This window comes from Microcaecilia unicolor, chromosome 6 (genome assembly GCF_901765095.1).
Source record: "Microcaecilia unicolor chromosome 6, aMicUni1.1, whole genome shotgun sequence".
NCBI classification, from domain to species: domain Eukaryota; kingdom Metazoa; phylum Chordata; class Amphibia; order Gymnophiona; family Siphonopidae; genus Microcaecilia; species Microcaecilia unicolor.
Window position 1 is genome coordinate 83,284,290 of NC_044036.1, and position 15,054 is coordinate 83,299,343.

The 15,054-nt window shown below is 43.9% G+C and overlaps 1 protein-coding gene across 2 annotated transcripts in view; it reads left to right on the forward strand.

Annotated features, from left to right (window-relative positions):
- Positions 1-15,054, forward strand: part of COLGALT2 (collagen beta(1-O)galactosyltransferase 2) — a 148,871-nt gene that overhangs the window by 107,733 nt on the left and 26,084 nt on the right. For both annotated transcript variants that reach the window (XM_030205353.1, XM_030205354.1), the window contains one exon: positions 3,965-4,169. In XM_030205353.1, coding sequence (XP_030061213.1) covers positions 3,965-4,169 — 205 coding nt within the window. The remainder of the gene's footprint in view (positions 1-3,964; positions 4,170-15,054) is intronic.

Sequence of the window (15,054 nt, forward strand, 5' to 3'; positions counted from 1 at the left end):
TATCCCCCAATGTGGGTAAAGAAAAGCCAAAACACCAGTTGTAGATCTTACCTTTCTATTGGTCTTCCAAGACTGTAGGGGGGAGGGAAGCCGCAGAAGCGGGAGACCTAGGTCCACTACATGTGAAATACTAGTGAAGAGGAGTAGTGTGACCAGCACGGACCTTCTAGTGAACACCAGGAGACGAACTATATGATCAAAACACCTTTATTCTTCTAACACCCGACACGGCACCGTGTTTCGGCAAAGTGCCTGCTTCAGGGGTCTATGACAAATAAAAACATATATATATATATATATATATATATATATATATATATATATATATATATATATATAAACTGAGGTGTATACACGTGGTAAAAATACTAAATAATGTAACACTCATAATAAAACAGTTAAACATATTAATATGTGGGTGAAAAGAAACATATGACATGCAACACTCATAGTGTCATAATTGGTGAGTTACGTATATAAATAAAAATTTAAGATGCAAAGAACAAATCCTAAAGAAACTCCAAACTGCGCAAAACACAGCAGCCAGGCTTATATATGGAAAAACGAGATTCGAAAGTGCCACACCCCTACGAGAAAAACTGCACTGGCTGCCAATCAAAGAACGCATTACATTCACAGTCTGTACCATTGTTCATAAAATCATCTACAGAGATGCCCCAGGATACATGACAGATCTCATTGACCTACCAACCAGAAACGCATCAAGATCAACATGAACATACCTAAGTCTCCACCACCCAAGCTGCAAAGGAGTCAAATACAAATCAACCTACTCATCCAGCTTCTCCTATATAAGCACACAACTATAGAATGCACTACCAAGCACCGTGAAAACAACAAACAACCACCTAAAATTCCGGAAATTACTGAAAACTTACCTGTTCAGAAAGGCATACCCTAACGATCCAACTTAAATGCCTTAACCCTGCAACACAACGAAACCAAAGCTCGTACTGGACATAACTCTTCCCCCTTACGATTCCCTAATATGTCTGTAACACATGAACTGTCTTCTACTACAACATCACTCTGTATTTGTTCATACCGATATTGGCGATCGCCTGTACGGTACTATGTAAGCCACATTGAGCCTGCAAATAGGTGGGAAAATGTGGGATACAAATGTAACAAATATATATATATATATATATATATATAATGTTTTTAAAACACAGTGGAGCTGATGTGATACATATCTAAATTAAGAAACATCAATCTTTGCATATACATAAACGCATGCACATGTATATGTGTACATTTGCATTTGCGTGTACATATTTGTTCATGTCTATATGTAAGGGGAAGGAAAGTGGACACACCTTGTTGGTGTAGATGGAAAATGTGCTCCAAATGGTGGAAAGAAAAAGAAGTGTATTTGCTCCTGATTCTAAAATTCCGGTTGTCTGAAAATAGAAAGGACCAATTGAGAAAAACAAACCATTGCTTGAAATATCTGAGGGAGAGTGAGAGTCAAAAAGGGAACTGGGGAGGTGAGGGAATCTAAAAATGGACCTAGGGATGTAAGGGAAAATAAAAACGGACTTGGGGAGGAAAGGGAAAGTAAAAACGGGTCTCATACAACAAGGACATGAAAGATAATCACATACCTTTAAAAAGATAAGCTGTAGTATGCAAGGACGAGCACAAAATGAGGTTCGCTGTAAAAACAGAACACAGTAGAGAGGGCGGCAAAGGAAACAGAAGTAAAAAGATAAAAAGGTGCCAAACAACCAGGAAACGCCGACGTGAAAGCAGTGACATCATCCAGTAGCGAGATAAAATAAAAGGGGAAATAAGGGAATAAAATCGAAGTGAAAATGGCGAGGTCAAAAGTAGCTACTAAGACAAGAAAAAAAAGTAAAATGTAAAACAAAAAAAGCGCATGGAAGCTGATACTTAAGAAAGGGGGCGGGGCGCAAAAGGAAAGGACGCCGATGTGCAAATTGTGACGTCAGCTAATAAAAGAGAGCAGGCTTTAAAAATGATTAATGCATAGGGATATGTCCACAGAAGTGTGTATAGCATCAAACGTATTGATGCATATCAAATAAAAATACAAATAAGAAAGGTATTAAAAAATATATAAAAACGGAATGAAAATAGTGGAGTAAAGGGTCGCTACTGAAACAAAAAGGAAAAGAAAAAAGGGGAATGGAAACCAGTGATAAAAACACGGGGGAAGGGGCGGGTGCGCAAAGAGGAGAACGCCGGCATACAAATTGTAACACCAGTTAGTAAATAGAGAACAGGCTTCAAAAATGGTTAATACATTTGGGCATGTATGCAATGATGCACATCCAAGACTGTACCACCTGAAGATCTGCTCATTTGAGGGTCCTTTTTACTAAGCTGCTTTAAAAAGTGGCCTATGGTAGAGTGGGCGCATGTTTTTGACACACGCTGGGCCCTTTTTTACTCCGACTGGAGAAAAAAGGAATTCCTTAATGGAGCAGTAAATGGCCGTGTGCTAAAATTGAAAGTAGCGTGTGGCTGTTTACTGCCTGAGCCCTTACCGTCACTCGGAAAGGGCTCACGGGCTACTTGTGCAGTAATCAGGCAGTGCGCGCCAATGTGGCTGCACTGCCGATTACTGCTGGGAATGCTTCCCCCCCCACCCCCGTGGTAGTGCCAATTTGGTGCTTACTACCTGCGTGTTAGCCCTACCACTGCTTAGTAAAAGGGCCCCTTGGTGAGGCAAAACATGGCTACCCTGTTGTTAAAGACGGGGCCGTCGGGGGGGGGGGGGGGGACAAAATTCCCTGGGACCGGACCTCCGGGGGGGCCCAGCGCCGCCACCGCAGTCTGGCCCGCCCGCCCTCCGTCGCTCCCTGGCATTGAACTTAAGCGCCTCACCTTCGAAAGTGCAGCAACAGCAGCGGCAGACCACTCCTTCCTTCCATGTCCCGCCCTCGCCTGACATAACTTCCGCGAGGGCGGGACACGGAAGGAAGGAGTGATCTGCCGCTGCTTGCTGCGCTTTCGAAGGTGAGGCGCTTAAGGTCAGTGCAGAGAGCCCGGGGGTGGAGAGAGGGCCCGGTGGCAGGTGGAGGGGGAGGCCCGGGGTGGTCTTGTCCTGGGCCTGGCCCAGTCTCTCGGCGGCCCTGGTTAAAGCTACTTGTGGTAGGCCAGGAACCTCTAGGATTTGTCTTCATTTGATTCAAAGCGACTGATAGTGTGCCATGGTCCATCCCATCTCTTGATTCTGTCTGATGTTCTTTGTTCTCTGCTAACCCTACCTAAAGACTACAGTTGTAAACCCTTTAAAATTGCATTTTATAAGCTCTTTGTTATACTTTTACTGACTTTTGGGTATCAGCTGGAAGCAGTCACACTGGCAGGTGTTGAGTCATCATTTCTTGCCACCACTGTCATAGGTGGCCTTGTGCGTTGTCCTAACAACATTTTCCAGGGTGCTTGGCTTCTTCAGCAATTGGCAAAGGAGCAAGTGTTACAACTGATGTGTGTGAGCTGTTGGGGTAACCTCCTTTCTGCACATTGTCTCCCTCCTGCCAGTGTTGCTGGCCTGAAGCTCTTCAAAGCATGCCAACGGAGGAATTAGCACTGAATATATTTTAATCTCTAAAACTCACAAATGCCACTGATTTAGGGGGTCTTTTACTAAAAATTAGCTTGAGTTATCTGCAGCAGGACCCATAGAAATAAAGTGGGAACTGCTGCAGATAACTCGCGCTAACCTTTAGTAAAAGATCCCCTGAATTCCATTAGCACTCTTTAGCCTTTGAGTTGTGATGCTAGCATTCACTGTAGAGACCAGTAAAGACTGCAGTAATGTGAGTATTAAGCCCAGCTGACTAATGCAAAGCAGGACTGCACCTACATTTTAAGGCTTCAGAGAATGTCTGAAAGTGCTCCGTTAATGACTATGTCAAACAAGTGCAATGTACAGTAACTGTAATAGACTACTGTTGCTTTGTTTCTGTAGGGGTATTACAAAAGAACACCAGATTACGTTCTGATAAGAGAATGGAAGAAAACAGGCTGCTTTCCTGTTCCAATGATTCACTCCACATTCCTCATTGACCTGAGAAAAGAAGCTTCTGCCAAACTAGCTTTCTACCCTCCACACCCAGACTATACCTGGACCTACGACGACATCATCGTCTTTGCATTCTCTAGCAGGCAAGCAGGTATTACATTTTTTTTTTGTTGCGCTTGTCTCTATCCTGTATGTTGGCTTATATTTCAAGATTAGACACAGTGAGCAGTGCCACTTGCCTCTGGCCCACCATTCATTTTGCTGCCAAGTCATTTTTGCCATCTTGAGGGCTACTCCCCTGAATCTCCAGGAGTCACCATGACTGCAGAAGCATTGTCACATAAGTCGCAAAGACATTAATGGCAAAAAAGATATTCAGGTTCAAGTAGCCACAATATATTATACCCCTAATTCTATATTAGAGAGTGACACAGGGACAAAGTTTGTCCTCACCCCATCCCCACAGGTTCTGTCTCCGACCCCATCCCGACCCCATGGGCCCTGTCTCCCGCCCCGTCCCCATAGGTTCTGTCCCCTCCTCTATATGAAAAAATTATTTTTAATAATAATCCACGAGTCACACAACAAGGGTGTTCCTAGGAAAAGGCAGCATCTTAAACACTGCAGTGAGCGCTAGAACATCAATACACCCATTGTAAAACTAAACAAGACATTAGTGAAAATGATCCTGCCAGCACAAAACCATTTCTTTTTCACATAGAACACAGATACATCCTCACCAAGGATAGAATAAGTAAACACAAACTAAAAACAGAAATATGTAGACAAAAATTAAACAGAACCCCCAATAAGTCAGATTCTGCATACAATGCAACGCCACAGAAACAGTGATGCATGTCCCCTAGTACTGTGCAATATAAAGATAGCAGATGTAAATTTGAAAAAAACTGACAAATACCAATCACCGCTTTACAAATTAACAAACAGAAATAAAACAAAAAATGGAAAATAAGATGATACCATTTTATTGGACTAATACATTTTTCAATTAGCTTTCAGAGGCCAAAACCTCCTTCCTCAGGTCAGTATGCTACGGTATCCTGTCCTGACCTGAGGATGGGGTTTTGGTCTCTGAAAGTTAGTCAAAAATGTATTAAAATTAGTCTAATAGAAAGATCACCTTATTTTCATTTTGTATTTATCACCACAACTACAATACTACTTTATCCTAAAGCAAAAAAATAAAATAATAATAAATAAATCTTTTTTCTACCTTTCTCGTCTCTGGTTTCTGCTTTCCTCATCTTCTCTTCACTCTCTCCCTTCCATCCAGCATCTGCTCCCTCTCTCTCCCTCCCCCTCCCTTCCATCCAGCGTCTGCCCTTTCTCTGCCCCTTCCATCCACTGTTGCACTCTCTTCCATTCTGTGTCTGCCCTCCTCTCCCCCTTTCCATTGGTGTCTGCCTGTTTTCTCTGCCCCTTCCATCCAGCATATGCCCCCGCTGTCCTTTTTACATGATGCATTCCAACATCTCCCCCTCTCTCCATCTTTATCTCTCCTCTCCCCATCCCCATCCATCCTGCTTTCCAGTATCTCCTATATACTTTACTTTTCTCCTTCCCCTATGGCCTGGTATCACTTTCCCTCCTTCTTCCCCCTTCCTCTGAGGTCTGGCATCACTCTCTGCCTCTCCACCCCCTCTTCCCCTTCGGTCTAGCATTCCTTTTCCTCCTCTGTCCACCCTCCTTTTCCATTCCCTTGAGGTCTAGGCCAGCTTTGCTCTCCCTCCTCTCTCCACCCCTTCTTCCCCTTCGGACTGACATTGCCATGTGATCTTCCTCCTCTCGTCACCCCCTTTTCCCTTTCCCTGTGGTCTGGCTGACATCGCTTTTCCACCTCAGCTCTCTCCACCCCCTACCCCGCTCTGCAGGCCTCCAAGCTTTCCAGACCCACTGGCACGCAGCATCAGCGATGTAAGAGCTGCCTTTAGCCTGCCCCGGAAGCTTTCTCTGTACAGCTTCCTGCGTAGGCGGGACGTTGTACAGAGGAGACTTCCGGGGCTGGCCAAAGGCAGCGCTCATATCGCTGACGCACGCTGCCGGAGGTTTGGAAGTTTAAAGGCCTGGAGAGCAGGGTGGGGGTGGAGAGAGAAAGGAGAGTGATACATCGCACTAATTGGAGGGGGCGCTGGGATGGAACCCCTATTGCAGCAGCAGCAGCAGCAGACCGCCCCGCACTGGGTGGGACTGCAGCGCCGATCCCCCCTGTCCCCCCTCTCGGCGGCCCTCCCAGGTTCAAGATTCAGATCCTCTGTAATTCCACAGAGGAGATTGAAACGTTCTTGACAGATAACGATGAACCCTGCTAACGCTTTTCACAAGGAGCAACTTTATAACAACTTTTCCAGTCTGGCAGTCCTTCCACTGCCTCCAGGCCTGGAACACCATTAGAACGTATAAGAACATTAGAATAGCCATACTGGGTCAGACCAGTGGTCCATCTAGCCCAGTATCCTGCTTCCAGCAGTGGCCAATCCAGGTCACATACCCGACAGAAACTCAATTAGTAGCGACATTCAGTGCCACCAATCCTGGAGCAAGCAGTGGCTTCCCCTATGTCCATCTCAATAACAGACTATGGACTTTTCCTCCAAGAACTTGTCCAAACCTTTTTTAAACCCAGATACGGTAACCACCATTACCACATCCTCCAACAACGAATTCCAGAGCTTAACTATTCTTTGAGTGAAAAAATATTTCCTCCTATTTGTTTTAAAAGTATTTCCATGTAATTTCGTTAAGTGTCCCCTGGTCTTTGTACTTTTTGAAAGAATGAGAAATTGATTCACTTTTACCCGTTCTACACCACTCAGAGTTTTATAGACGTCAATTATGTCTCTGCATAAAAGCATCATAACTCTTTGTACGAACAATAACCCCAGTTCTAAAACTTCATTCTGATAAGGCGACAAAATTTTTGATGATAAATTATATAATACTAGTAAAAAAGGCCCGTTTCTGGAACGAATGAAACGGGCGCTAGCAAGGTTTTCCTGGGAGTGTGTATGTTTGAGAGAGAGAGCCAGAGTGAATGGGCGGGTGTGTGACAGAGTGATACTGTCTGTGTGACAGTGTGTGTGTGAGAATGAGAGTGTGTGACAGGGCCCCCTCCCATGTTCCTAATGCCCCTCACCCCGTTCCCTCCCCTCCTTTTCCTCCTCCTTCCCACACTTTGGGTTCCTTAAGGCTTTCAAAAGTCTATGTACCCCCGTGGCCCTAATGCCCAGTATCCGGATACCCCACCGCTTTCCTCCTCACCCCTCCCCCAAGATGTAATACTTTCACATCCTTCATTTTTTAAAAAAAGTGTCCTATCTACCCTGTGTACAAATGCCCGGCATTCAGATTGTGTTCCTCTCCTAAATTTTCATTTCTTTCATTCATTCAGAACTTGCCCCCCCACTGAACACTTTTGGTTCCTTCAGTCTTTTAAAACTCTCCTATGTACCCTGTGTGCTAATGGCCAGCATTGAGATTGTTTTCCTGTCCCAAATTTGCATGTCTTTCAGTTGTTCAGAACTCCCCCCCTCCCCTCATTTAACACTTTCGGTTCCTTCAGTCTTTTAAAACTCTCCTATCAACCCTGTGTCCTAATGGCCAGCACTCAGATTGTTTTGCTTTGCCAAATTATCTGTCACTAATGTCACTGAGGTCAGTGCGTGCCTGCCTAGCAGACCACTTCCGACAGGCACGGTCCCAGGCACATCCTGTTGGAGGTGAGAATTATTATATAGGACTAGTAAAAGAGGCCCGTTTCTGAGCAAGGCGCTAGCAAGGTTTTCGTCGCCAACACCCCCCCTCCCTGCCCAACCCCTTCGTTGTTCTGCCATTGCTCCGCCCTCAACGTCATGACGTTTGACGCGAGGGCGGGGCCCGGAGCGATTTCGCAACCCCCCCACCTCCGTCCCTGTGAACCCCTTCGTTGTTCTGCCATCAAGGTTTTCGTCGGCAACACCCCCCCCCTCCCTCCCTGCCTCCCTGCCAACCCCTTTGTTGTTCTGGCATTGCTCCGCCCTCAACGTCATGACGTTTGACGCAAGGAGCGATTTCCCACCCCCCCGCCTCCCTGCCTCCCTCCCTGCCAACCCCTTCGTTGTTCTGCCATTGCTCCGCCCTCGAGGGCGGGGCCCGGAGCGATTTTGGTGGCTTCACCACCACGAACCTTCGAACCTTTTTGAAGGAAGTCAGAGCTTGGATTCACTGACGTCACTGTCTTCAGAACGTTGCGGGTGAGTTTTATATATATAGATTCTGATATTACGCTGTTGTTTGCAAGTTCTGGATAGAGACAATATCTGCACAAGTTCTTCAGAAAGTTGAAACTGAAAGTTTATTTTGGACAAACATTTTTAGAGAAAGATAATAATGTGCTGCTGTTGCTGCAGATGTTTTCTTGACGTGGGGACCAGTACCACCATAGCACAGTTTGCGTAATGTACTTCCGATTGTCAGAGACGTTTTTAAACATTTTTAAAAAAAATATTTTCGAATATCAGAACGTGTTTAAAAAAATTATTTATAGTAAATTTAACAAAATAATACAAGGAATACACTTGCTCAGAAATCAGGAAAGGAATGAGCACTGAAACTAATAAAAAGTTACATCATTCATAGAAGAAAAAAGGAAGGAGGAAAACTTCCCCCTCCCCCCCCACAATCAATTAGCTCTCCCTTCCCATTAGTTCCCATTACCTAGGACCCCAGAAAGTTTGGTAGGAATAATAAAGAAAAAACTAAATAAATCAATCCCTAAGGAAAAGAAAAAGACCCCAATCCAGACCCAATAAATATAATCCGTATTAATAACCATTGTAGCCTAACTAGCTAGGGTTTAAAAGTTGAGGAAATTTATTGTCAAGAAATGACTGCAATTGCTTAGGGTCATAAAAAATATATCTCACATTATCAAATTTCACCACACATTTTACAGGAAATTTCAAAAAATAAATACCATTATTCTGAATCACTCATTTATTTAGATTTTGCTCACACCTTTTTCAGTAGTAGCTCAAGGTGAGTTACATTCAAGTACTCTGGATATCTCTCTGTCCCAGGAGGGCTCACAATCTAAGTTGGTACCTGAGGTAATGGAGGGTTAAGTGACTTACCCAAGATCATAAGGAGCAGTAGTGGGATTTGAACTGGCCACCTCAGGATTGCAAGACTGAAGCTCTAACCACTAGGCCACTCCTCCACTCCTGATTGCTGATTGGGTGATATATGAGGTGGTCCTTTGTGATGGGAAGGTTATATAAGTAACTGCTCATCTAAAGAGATTCTGAAATAGTCCGGTTGGCAGGAGAGTTTCATATCCTTGCCACAGCCTATTTCCGGGGGGGGGGGGGGATAGAATCTATGTTCGCAAACACTTCTGCCATTCCTGGGTCTCCTTGCAAACATCTGGAAAACACCTTACATTTTGACCCAAAAACAATTCAAGTCAATGCTGAAAAAATAAAGTTAGAACATGATTTCTATCAGATTCAAAAATAAATGACACAAGTAGAGTTGCTCGGTCCTCCACTACTTCTATAGAGGTCTCCAATATGTCAATTATATTCAAGCTGTATTGCCACACCGCAGATGTCCCTTCACCTGCAGCCCACTTTTTCTTATAGGGTAGATAGAAAAATCCTATTCAGTGGGGGGAAATACCTCAAGTGGCAGCTTGAAAATTTCTCCTAAATATTTCTTAAAAAGATCCTTTGGTGTTATATAGGGTATCTAAGGAAAGTTCAAAAAAATGTAAATTTAACTTCCACATGTTGTTTTCCATCATTTCAAGCTTCTGATGTAATCCTGATAAGCCCTGAATTATCTTGCTTTGAACTTCTTGTACTCCAACAATCTTCCTGCCAAGGTCTTCCCTAGAGGTTAAATCACCCACCAAAGTCCATTCATATTCTATAAATGTAGATGTTACTTACAGATAAACCCAAATTTGTAATAGCCTGTCAGATAGTTTCAAGGTTTACCGGCATTGCTGGTATAGTACTCCCGCTCTGCAGTGCCACCGGCCCCTCTGGGAATCCCATCGGGCCTCTGCTGACTCCATACGTAGCCCTAACCGAGTTTCCTTGGGTCCTTTCGCATGGTATTGGAACATATTTATTTCTTCCATTATGGACTTGCGTTTTTAAAATGTTTTCTGGTAAACATTTGTTTTGCCATTTCAACCTCATATCGAAAGTGCCTGACACAGCAAGTGCTAGCAGTGTGCTGCCATTTAAAGGGTTAATTAAAGTATGGTCTTTGTTAAGGACAGATGTGGAGCTCAGAAAATTAGCAATATGTAAGGATTAGAAGACTGACAGCTTTGGCCCAGGATTTGTTTTGAAATCTTTTATTATGAGAGTCTTTAAAAGAAGAAGCAGATTCTTTAAAAACTCAGCTTTGATTCTATATAAAACAGAATCTGGCTTATGTTCCTTATTTCGTGGAATGTATTAGTTTTCCAAAGAATACTGTTCTTTTTTTTAGCCCAGATGTGTCATGCTTATTTCCCTATAGATGCAAAATTGTGAGAAACACAGCACATCTGTCCAGTCCTCCCTTCCAAATGCATGTCCGAAATCCTTTACCATCTGTTCAGACTGACGTATTTGCAAAGTCCAAAGCATGGTCCGCTGTCAGAAATGCACAAAACAAGTTTTACAGAAAGCTGTTCTTGTGTTTACATTTTGTACCTTAGTTACGGATGACACTGGTCATATGAATAATATAGTAAGGGCCTGATGTAGAGGTATAAAATGGAAGAGACATGGGGGTGAGGGGGAGAGCAAACTAAGTAAAAAAAAAGTCTCTTGAGGCAGTTAAACAACTGACTTTAAAGATCTCTTTCGAGTCAATGTTCAGTCGCCATGGTCAATGTTTTCTTAAAATCCTGGCTGCTGAGGTAAAAAAAAAATATTAATCCAGTGGTGGTCAGCGTTTTTCTTAAACGCTTAGTGGCACCGGCACTGAATATTGTGAGCTAATTTCTATAGGGCTGGCCGCCGGAGCCTATGCAGGTCCCAGCCGATATTCAGCCAAGGCCCATAATTATGTGGAATATCGACTGGGACTTGCATAACTACATGAAAGTCCCCCTCCCCTCAATCCCCTTCCTGGCCTTTAAAATAGCCCCCTTCCTTCCTACCCCTTCCCCTAGCCCTCGAGAATCAAAGGCCCGCCCCTTCCCTGGAACAAGCACCTGCACGCCAACCCCCCCCCCCTCAAACCCTAGGTAGGCTGCTGCCCATTGTCTCTGCCACGACCTCTCGTGGCAGCTCACGGTACTTTGTGTAGTACCACGAGCTGCCTCGAGAACTCACAGCAACCATTTTCAAAGGGAAGCCGCAAGGGGCAGGAGCTACGAACGTCCAGAAAGGCTCGGGGGGGGGGGGCTACTTAGGCCTTGAGAGGGCTCGTTCAGGGGGGAAAAGGAGGGCCTTTGATTCTCATGGGCTGAGGGGAGAGAGGTAGGAGGGAGGGGGCTATTTTGGAGGCCAGGAAGGGGATCAGGGGTGTTTTCAAGTTCAAAGATAGTTATTTCGGTCCTAGCTGATTTTTTAATGCTGGGGCCTGTATAGCTAAGTGGGTTGAGCTGTCCTAAATTAGCCTGCTTAGCTATGCAGGTCCCAGCACTGATTATTGTTGGCATCCGCATAATCCCCACTTCCTCCCTAATGCTGCTCCCAGTGCTGTCCCTGACTGCCCACTTTTTTGTAGGGTGGTCTGTGGTGATACTCAACAGCACTGTCCGGTTAAATGCAAGTAGGTGCTAGGAAAACATACCTGGGGGTGTGGGGAAATAAGAAATTATACACATTGATCAATAGCAACATATAATGACTGGATTAAGGGTCTAGGATTGCAGGCATCTAGAAGGAGCCCTGGTGCATGGTCTTTGCCCTTGAATGGAAGGCTGACCCCTAGTAGTAGGGCTGTGAGACTACCAATAGAGGTCATCACTGCCATTTTTGAACCCGGTCAGATAGGGTGAGAACAGAAAGGGGCTGGTCCTGCCCCGCATCATTAGAGTACCAAAAGTCATATCAAGATGTGAGGAATGGGGATGGCAGGGAGTCTGGGGGTGCAAACAGGTGAAGTGGAAAAGGGATTGGAAAAGGGGGGGGGATCAGGGGATAGGTTCAGGGATTTGGGAGGGTCCCAGCTGAACATTAGCCAGGACCTGGATAAATGCCAGCAGATATTCAATGCAAGTGTTTGATGTGGCCCAGCATTGAATATATGGTTTTAATTTAGCTGGTGAAGGTCAGAATTCCTAATTCATACTGAATCCTTCAAAGAAAAAGGGCTGTTATTACTCTATCATCTTCAAAGAAAATTGCATCTTCACTCAGCTAGAGAAACCCTCGTACAATGCACGGAGATAACTCTAGAATGGGTAGTCCTTATGGTAAAATACAACCTTAAGCTATAAAACTTTAGAAGTACAAAATTGATTTAAGTGCAGGACTTTAATATAGGACAATGTGCCTGCATTCCGAGGGGTATGTTTACTAAGTCACGCTATAGGCGTGTTAGTGTTTTTAACACACATTAATGGTTGACGCTCATTATATGCTAATATGCCTATAGGAATATATTGGCGCATTGGCGTTTAACGTGTCTTAACTTTAAAGGCGCATTAAAAATGCCTTAATAAACATACCTCTGACTGAATTTCAAAGAGTCTTACTTTCATGTGGCCCAAAGTGAAAGAAGTCCTTTGTTAAATGAAACCTAATGATACAGCACAATCTAACCTGTTTGCTGAGGTTGAGTTGCAGGACCCAGTTCAGCGAAAAGCCAAGCTAATGAATTCCTACTTCAATTCAGCTGAGTCGACCAGCTGAGATTTGTGTTTACTGATGTCTAGGATAAATAGAAAGAGGAAAGATGTTTAATATTTTGTCAGAATGTACTTTACATCTTCCCCCAGATTCTATAATCTGGCCTGCACATCTTCTCACTTACTGTGCAAAATTGAGCACACAGATTATAGAACAGCGCCAATTATGCACGTAAATGAATTGGCAAATTAGCCGCTAATTGGCACTAACAACCAATAATTGGAGTTCATTGGTGCTAATTTGGACTAATTTGCAGTTATGTATATAACTGCACTTAGTCACAAGTTTAGAATCTTAGCATGGCAAATCTATAGTGCATAAGTGCAAGGAGGTATGGGCATGGGGGAGGGGCATGGGTGGGTAAGGGGTGTGCCTGACACTAAGATTCTAGAATACTGTCAGTTATGTAAACAACTGCAACATTTAGTTGTAGTCATTTAGGCCAGCCATTGACATTAAAGTAAATGCCCACTTATGCTGGTATTCTATAACGGCAATTATGTGCATAATTGCTGATATAAAATTTGCACTTAGCAGCAGCAGCGGCAGAAACTGTGATGTGGCTGGTAAGTATTCCCAAGCTCCACCAGCTGGAGACTCTTGGCCTCTCTCCCCTCCCCTTCCAGACAATTGGAGGTCTAGAGAGTTGTCAGAGAGAGGGGTCGGGGCTAGCGCGAGAAGCAGGTATGAGTCACTGCTCGCTGCCAGTGAAGAACTAAAGGACTTAAATATACCGGGGGGGTTGGGGGAGTGGAGGTAAGAGATCCCCAATTGTCTGGGAGGGGAGTGAGAGATGTCAGGTGGGGTTCTCATGCCACCCACTTTGGGCTCAGGCCATATATAACATGTTTTCATAGCACAGTCATCCATAAGTACATAAGTATTGCCATACTGGGAAAGACCAAAGGTCCATCAAGCCCAGCATCCTGTTTCCAACAGTGGCCAATCCAGGTCACAAATACCTGGGAAGATCCCAAAAAAGTACAAAACATTTTATACTGCTTATCCGAGAAATAGTGGATTTTCCGCAAGTCCATTTAATAATGGGCTACGGACTTTTCCTTTAGGAAGCCGTCCAAACCTTTTTTAAACTCCGCTAAGCTAACCTCCTTTACCACATTCTCTGGCAATGAATTCCAGAGTTTAATTACACGTTGAGTGAAGAAACATTTTCTCTGATTCGTATTAAATTTACTACATTGTAGCTTCATCGCATGCCCCCTAGTCCTAGTATTTTTGGAAAGCGTAAACAGATACTTCACATCTACCCGTTCAACTCCACTAATTATTTTATAGACCTCTATCATATCTCCCCTCAGCTGCCTTTTCTCCAAGCTGAAGAGCCCTAGCCGCTTTAGCCTTTCCTCATAGGGAAGTCGTCCCATCCCCTTTATCATTTTCGTCGCCCTTCTCTGCACCTTTTCTAATTCCACTATATCTTTTTTGAGATGCAGCGACCAGAATTGAACACAATATTCAAGGTGCGGTCGCACCATGGAGCGATACAAAGGCATTATAACATCCTCATTTTTGTTTTCCATTCCTTTCCTAAAAATACCTAACATTCTATTTGCTTTCTTAGCCGCAGCAACACACTGAGTAGAAGGTTTCAATATATCATCAACAGCAACACCTAGATCCCTTTCTTGGTCCGTGACTCCTAACGTGGAACCTTGCATGATGTAGCTATAATTTGGGTTCCTCTTTCCCACATGCATCACTTTGCATTTGCTCACATTAAACTTCATCTGCCATTTAGACGCCCAGTCTCCCAGTCTCATGAGGTTCTCTTGTAATTTTTCACAATCCTCCCGCGGTTTAATGACTTTGAATAACTTTGTGTCATCAGCAAATTTAATTACCTCACTAATTACTCCCATCTCTAGGTCATTTATAAATATGTTAAAAAGCAGCGGTCCCAGCACAGACCCCCGGGGAACCCCACTAACTACCCTTCTCCACTGAGAATACTGACCATTTAACCCTACTCTCTGTTTTCTATCTTTTAACCAGTTTTTAATCCACAATAGAACACTACCTCCTATCCCATGACTCTCCAATTTCCTCTGGAGTCTTTCATGAGGTACTTTGTCAAACGCCTTCTGAAAATCTAGATACACAATCCAGCTTATTTTCGAAAGAGAAAGACGCCCAAATTTCGACCCAAATTGGGAGATG